Source organism: Antedon mediterranea, chromosome 10 (genome assembly GCF_964355755.1).
Source record: "Antedon mediterranea chromosome 10, ecAntMedi1.1, whole genome shotgun sequence".
In the NCBI taxonomy this organism is placed as follows: domain Eukaryota; kingdom Metazoa; phylum Echinodermata; class Crinoidea; order Comatulida; family Antedonidae; genus Antedon; species Antedon mediterranea.
This window is the reverse complement of record NC_092679.1, coordinates 2,364,188-2,371,591: the sequence shown is the minus strand read 5'-3', so window position 1 is coordinate 2,371,591 and position 7,404 is coordinate 2,364,188. Positions and strand designations below refer to the sequence as shown.

The window sequence follows — 7,404 nt, the reverse complement described above, 5'->3', positions numbered from 1 at the left end:
GCCCTCAACGCCAAGTATAATTCGTACTTTTATTATTAAAGTTTGGTGGTAGGTACTCTACTTTAAATATTACGTTGTCTTTTATAAATAAAATGTATTATTGTTCCTCAAAACATGAAAAACAAAAATGAAATCAAACTTTGAATAGGCCATTTTTTATTTTTTTTATAAAGCTATAAAAATAATATTAATAAGTAAAACATGATTTCGGTTATATAATAAAAAAGGTTACAATTAACATAAAAAAACACATTGACTTCCAAACAAATGGGGGGATGGTTGACTTAAAAAAAAACCAAATGCAACAAAAATGGGGGACAATATATCATAATTATATTCCTGTACTTAATTTCCAGCAAATTTAAAACAATATGCATTGTGCATAGAGTCCAATTGCCTATAAACCCATCACTGAATTTTCTTTAAAATAGCATAATGCACAAAATATGTTTTAAATGTTTGCGCCATGCCTTGTGATTGGTCAAATTACCTATTACGTATGCACATGTGTTGCGTCATTGCGTGTTTCCGCATGATAAACTTACATTAAGAAATCAAGCTTGTGGTATTATAGTATGAAAATTGGAAGCCTGCTGTAACCATGACAACTCCTAATATTATTATTTTATCGCTTTTTAATCATGATGCTTCCAGAATTGTAAAGTTGCTCTAAAGCTGCTCATATTGCAAAATAATCTTGATAGATTCAATTACAATGAGTGTGATCAAATACCATGGTATCATTATTAGTTATATTGCGTTTATAATTGGACACATTTTTTATTATAAAACTGTGAACATCACTTAAACAAAATACATATTCATTAATTAATATTCTATAAAATATAGATGAACAAATATTTTATTTCAAAACTAAATTGTTCCTAATTATATTAAAAATTTTCAAATTACAGTACAGTACATTTATTATAGCATCATACTTAAGTACATACATTTATAATATTACTGTACTATGTATAAAAACAATATATTGGAATGTATCAAATTAGTTACTTAATTACTGGTTCACAAAAAGCACATGGAGTGGATCCGAGTAGTATTCTTCTTTTTCACCAATTACAGGATGGATAAACTAAATTTATCATGCTTATAAATGTAAGTCTTGATGCTTAGGGAGTGGAGTTGAAATAGTCGTGAGTTTCAACCCTGGCACTAGGTCAGGATTGAACTCGAATCTTGAGATTGGAATACAAGCACAACTTCATTCCAGCACAACATTCCACATCAGGTATTACTTTTATTTGTAGTAAAATATTACTTTCTTACTTAATAAAACTTATATTCTGAATCAATGAAATTTAAGTCATGCGATCCTGTAGTTTTTCTCACAAAGATACTTTTTGCCAAATTGTAAGTGGCATTCTTTAATGAGCTGTATCGTCATGTAGTACAAAAGCCACATAAAGCAGCAGTTACGAGGAAAATCTGAAAAAAGCAAACAAATAATATAAAAAGTGTGATATGCCCAAATATGGTAGTGATACAATATGCCTAAATATGGTAGTAATACAATATGCCCAAATATGGTGATAAGCTTAAGCCCTGCTGCAGCTTGGTACAAACATGATGATCAAAATATATTGATCTAAACGTCTTTATAGAACTATACACATGTGGTGTACCACAAACTTTATATCAACATTTTGATTTCCGTGCAAACCATATTTTACAAAGATAGAGAAAAAAAAGGGTAACTTATTACAAATAAATAATAAACTAACCACTTAATATAAGCCTCTCAAAATAGATATAAGTAGTCCTTGTTCCTGCTAGAAACACAATGTTTGATAAACTTAGACAAACGTAGATTGGCGTCCAGCAAAAAGCACTCAAGCGACGCTGCATTGCACGAGAAAACAAAGAGTTCTACAAAAATAAGAAAAGTTTATTTTCAAATGTTTTATTTTTCTCTATTTCTATTTGAAAGAAAGATCAACAAAATTAGATATCAATATGTGACCAAGGGGCCTGATTCAAAATTTGGTGAAGATGGGATTATACCTACAAAAACAAAAAAGGTTTAGTTTTTCCAATGTTTTATTTATCTCTTCAGGAAAGATATGCAGTACCCCAAAACAATCAGGTACTGTATGTGACTGAGGGGGCCTGATACAAAATTATTTTATATCAGGATTGTATAAACAGTAAATTTATATATTATCAAATACTTTTCACTCTTTAGCCTAAATTAGGGGGTGGGAACATATTCGCTCATTCATAAATGGTAATATTATGAAAAAAAGAATATTAAATTAATTTATTCTTACCATAAAGTTATTAAAAGACTCAGTTGACGTAACTATAATGACAACAGATTCAAAGACTATGCCCATCCAATTAAAGAACGCCCAATAGCAGTAATTACGGTTGAAGCCATGCCAATAACACACATATAGAAAACACACAAACGCACCAAGTAATTGACGTATGATACCATGTTTTGAACCACCAAACGGAAAATAAATGTACCTAATTAAAAAAAGAAATAGATTGTAGCAACTTTGTTATGAGATTGGAAGTTAGAACTTGAAGAAAAAAAAACAGATTTGTGAAAAAGGTGTTAAAATATTTTCTTACTTCATAAGTATATGATGAAGTCCTCTATCAAAATACCTGAAAAAAAAATCAACTATGCATAAGTTATTAAAACCTAAAATACATATTTTAAAAGAAACAAATTGTTATCCTACTGGAGGTTTGGTAAATGATAAACTGACTGATTACGTCACAGAAATTGAGCCTTTAATTTTCAGATTGCAAACAGGATTCTCTCCTAAATTAAATGCACATATCTTACCCAGGTCCTAGACTATTTGTTGTTGTAGTTGTTTTACCTACCTATATAAATCCTCTACACTTCCTCCAAAAAACTAAGCATAAATACAATATTTACCTCCACATATCGCTATATTGATACATAGCCATTATACAGTTAGGCGGCTTGGGTGCTTCAACGCCGTCAACTAGAGCTAGAGTTCTTGAAAGGCCGTAAATTACAACATACTTGATTTGAAAGAAGTACAGATGACACAAAGCTGATGCACCTATTTATGAAAAGGAGATATGAGTTAGTAGCTATCCTTAGGCAAGACATACAGTATATAGACATCATGATGTCATATCACTATCATATTTGGGCATATCACTACCATATTTGGGAACAACACACTTTTTTGTCAAACAAGTTTCATAGTGTAGACAGAGTTTAACTTACGTTTGCCTCTCTCCACCCAGGTGCACAAATGGGTACCTGGTAAGGTCAAAACACAACTGTACTAAGACTGCATTATGGGAGTACGTTTCCATTCATGTGTGATCAAAAAATAACCGGGGGTAATAATGTGAAGCGCTTAGAGGTTATCTGCATGAAGCGCTATATAAGAATGACATATTATTATTATTTATTAGTTAGCAACTAAATAAATTCTTTTACATGGTGTTACAGTAAATAGAAACAGTACATGTGTGTAATTGTAAAGCTCTGTCTACACTATCAAACTTTATGTGACAAACAAATGTGATGTGCCCATATACAGGATGGACATGATGATGGCATTATCACTACAATATTTGGGCATATATCATTACCATATTTAGGCACATCACACTTTTTTTATCAAATTAGTTTGATAGTGTAGACAGAGCTAAGAGTTTCATACTTACCAACTGCCATCGGTGAAATTGACATTAAAACAGATCGTTCATTATGAAATGCAGAAAAGTATAAAAAATGGAGAATCAGTTCTAGAAATACTGCCCAAAATATATAGTAGAAGAACTCTTTTAAAATATTGCTGTATCTGTGGATCACTGGTGATGAAATGTACTGAAAAAGAATAGAGACTTGAATATATGCCTTGTTTGTTTGTTTTTTATTTGTTGCTCATTCATCACATACAATATTACAAATATATATAAATGACAGGATGAGAGCATGAGGATAATCCTATAAACTCAAGAGCTTGTTTCAATAGGGCTCTTTGCTATGAAATTTAACTGAACCTATGCCTGTGAAATTGGAGGGAAACATGTTTACGACCATCCTACAGTGCCACTATTCAACTTCTATTATAAGACGTGTAAATGGAACGAGGGAGAGGACAATTGTAGTTTGTTTTGTTTATATATTAAGGCAAATTGCCAAGGATAACCGTAAGCGAATTCATTCACTATCCTTCTTAAAGGTGGCAATCCCATTCACAAGACAAACATATAAACAAGATGCTCTACATAAACAAAGTTATTGGGAGTGGAGTTGTAATTTGTCATTAGAAAAATCCTTACACTGACAGGACTCGAACCCAGGCCCCTGGGATTTGTAGCCAAGCATCATAAACACTAAGCCACAACTCCAACAACTTGACAGGTCTTGGACCTGGGTGTTGTTGATGTAATATTACAAAAAACACAACAAAATTTATATTTAGTACCTGCTGATAAAATTGTTCATACGACATCAGTGGACCAGTTATAAATGTTGGTAAGTAGAACAAATAGACAAGATAATTGAAGAAAGAGTATTTCTGATTGGCTTGAGCAGACTCCTTACAATATTCAAGTCCAAAACTCATACTGCGTACACTTGCCATGGCAACAATAATAACCATGATGTAGTAGTCATCACTTTTGAAGTACTTTAGCTGAAAAAAATAAAAATAGAAAATTTTACAAGGTTCCGATTGGTCTGCTTTTCCCATCCATTACTTTTTTTTAAAGACCAACATAATTCTCCAAAAGCTCTGTCCTACACTACCAAACTTTATGTGACAAAAATGTGCCTATATTTTCATTTTTTTACCCATAAATATAAATTATAAACATTGTAACATACAAATAATAATAATTATATCAAAGGAAGGGCTAAAAAATAGTTAAAACTAATCAAGTTCAGCCAATTTGGACATGATGTCATCATATATCACTATTATATTTGGGCATATCACTACCATATTTGGGCACATCAAGCTTTTTTTGTCAAACTAGTTTATAGAGTAGACAGAGCTTTAAAGAAAAACGACAAATCAGACGCAATACTTACAATGGGAGACATCAAAAATGTATAATTCAATGTTGAAATCTGGAAGATGACGCCAGCCCATATGACATACACGCTCTGCGTTTTTGCCAAGATGAACATGGCGATGACATGTGCACATATAAGAAGCAGAGTTGGTAGGCTAAGGGCAACAAGATAGCATACTATACTGTATACAAATAGACTCCATTGTTTATGCTGAAAAAGTGAAAACAATTTATAGACACTAGACCTACATTTATTCCACCTAATTTAAGCTCAAACACTACTTTTTATATAGAAATACGATATTTTTTGTTGTCTCTAAACCGTTAAACGTGTGAAAAATAAGTCGATTCTAATCATTTCAGCCGCCCGCTATAAATACCTGAATACATTGCGCGCAGACTGATATTAGGTTACTTAGGTAGTGCATTAATTCTCTCTTTTTATCATAATTAACCATAAATGTACATTTATAACACGGAATGACCTGTTTTAATGTTTCTAAAGTAATATGCATTATTTTTTAAACAATTTATTTTTTGAAGAATCGTGACTATGTGAATGTGTATTACCTGAGGAAGATTCTGCTGCATGATGTGAGATAGTACAACATAACCAGCAATACCGAGCATGTTGACTGGATTAAACAGACTTATGAAATGCTTCCACTCTTTATCAGAACTATCCTGCAAGAAGAACAATACGGTGTCAGATTTTAAAATATCCTTCAGATTAAAAGGAATATAAAATGCCAATAAACAGCACTTTCACCTAGCATTATAACTGCAAGCAACCATGAAAGTCAGCCTGGTTAAAGGGTCTTTCACACGGAGATTCTTTCACACCTGTTATGGCACAGTTCCAGAGTCCAGTGTTTCGTGACATTAAAATATGGCATATTCAACAAAAACATTTAAAACTAGAATGCTGAGAGTGCATACCTCTACCTACTGTAAAATTCTCCTACATAAAATTTCTCTGGGAAAAAATATATATTTGTGTGTGTCTTAATGCTGTTTGTGATTTTGGCTAATTTCACTACAAGCATGTGTATGCGAGTTTGGAGTAATGGTATGTAACAAGCCTTTCAATTAACAAATAGCTTCAGTTGACTAACAATAGAACAGCAACGCGAAAATCAAACAAGTGAATTTGAATCTTCTTCTTGTATTTTACTTTTTGAGTAATCCTGCTAACAAACAAACAAACAGACAAACAAACACACGCGATCGATTACATATACCTCCTTGGTGGAGGTAAAAAATCTTTTTTTTTTAGAGTGGACACTATATCTTTAATGTTTTTGTGTGTGGGTCCATTTAAAGAGTTATTACAAATTACATGTTTCTGGAAATTTAGTCATAGTACTCATCACTCATGTAAAAATGAATGATAGGTCATGTTCCTATATTACAGTACAAATTTATACCTACTTTTTTTAATATGCCAAGAATTGACCAACCATCTTCAAAATTGTATCTCTTCAAGTTAAAGAAGTAGGCTAAACAAAAATAAATGTTATGTTAAATTTTGTTTTAAAGAAATTCATTCAATTCTTTAAATATAGATTATTTTATGTATTTTAAATACAGATGCACAGGCAATGCACCGATAGATAAAGTTAACATTTTCACTGTATATACCTTTTGATTGTTGGTGTAGTTCATTCATAACAATGTACATCATTACTGCTATGAACAGACAATAGAAGCCTACTTCCAGCCTAGGAAGCACTGCAATTTCATCTTTTCTTTTACCAACTTCGTGTGAGGATGGGACAGTCTTTGAATTTCTTGTTAGTTCATTGGTTTTCTTGTTTTGAGGTTGCGTTGTTTGTTTGCGTCGTTTGGATTCCATGACTCATTCAATAAATCTGAAAATATGGACATACGAGAGAACCAAATAATCAACTCATTTTTACTACTCATTATTAGTTAGAGTAGGCCTATTACTAGTATTAATACTTATTGTTTGGTTGTATTACTATTGTATTAGGAAATTCTCAATTTTTATTTTAAAAATGCAATCCAATTTATTATTAAGCCTAACCATCTTTCAAAATGTCATAATAATTATTATCACAAAAATGTATTTATTTCGGGCCGAAACGTCCTAGGGTGAAACGTCCCTGCCCAAAACACCAGGGACCGGCCTGGCTGGCTGTCCCTAACTTAACTAGGCCTAGGCTAACCCTACTCTAATAATAATATAGGCCTAGAAAAAGAGATATCATGGAATGCTACAACAACTGAATAGAATAACAGGGAGAGATTATTAAATGAATAAATTAGGTAAAACAATAAATATCACCAATATATACGTTTTAAAATTAAACAAAACGCTAGCCCTACACAGTACACACA

The 7,404-nt window shown here is 31.9% G+C and overlaps 1 protein-coding gene across 1 annotated transcript; it reads right to left on the bottom strand.

The window, feature by feature from the left end:
• Positions 1 to 22: 22 nt before the first annotated feature.
• On the bottom strand, positions 23 to 7,403 carry LOC140060242 (protein-cysteine N-palmitoyltransferase HHAT-like). The gene is made up of 12 exons (XM_072106375.1): positions 7,362 to 7,403; positions 6,685 to 6,914; positions 6,475 to 6,542; positions 5,614 to 5,727; positions 5,060 to 5,254; positions 4,452 to 4,661; positions 3,685 to 3,847; positions 2,915 to 3,065; positions 2,599 to 2,634; positions 2,289 to 2,490; positions 1,743 to 1,887; positions 23 to 1,446 (listed from the first exon to the last, which is right to left on the bottom strand). The coding sequence occupies exons 2-12, from the start codon at positions 6,896 to 6,898 to the stop codon at positions 1,325 to 1,327; spliced, it is 1,620 nt and encodes a 539-aa protein (XP_071962476.1). The 5' UTR covers positions 6,899 to 6,914; positions 7,362 to 7,403; the 3' UTR covers positions 23 to 1,324.
• Between the last annotated feature and the right edge of the window lies 1 nt (position 7,404).

Bases quoted from the DNA above. Each gene is read 5' to 3' on its own strand.
- LOC140060242 (XM_072106375.1), bottom strand. From the start codon at position 6,898: ATGGAATCCAAACGACGCAAACAAACAACGCAACCTCAAAACAAGAAA. The intron at 5,728-6,474 runs GTAGGTATAAAT...TTCTTCTTGCAG, and splicing joins TTCTTGGCATATTAAAAAAA to GATAGTTCTGATAAAGAGTG. The intron at 4,662-5,059 runs GTAAGTATTGCG...TATTTTTTTCAG, and splicing joins CATTTTTGATGTCTCCCATT to CTAAAGTACTTCAAAAGTGA.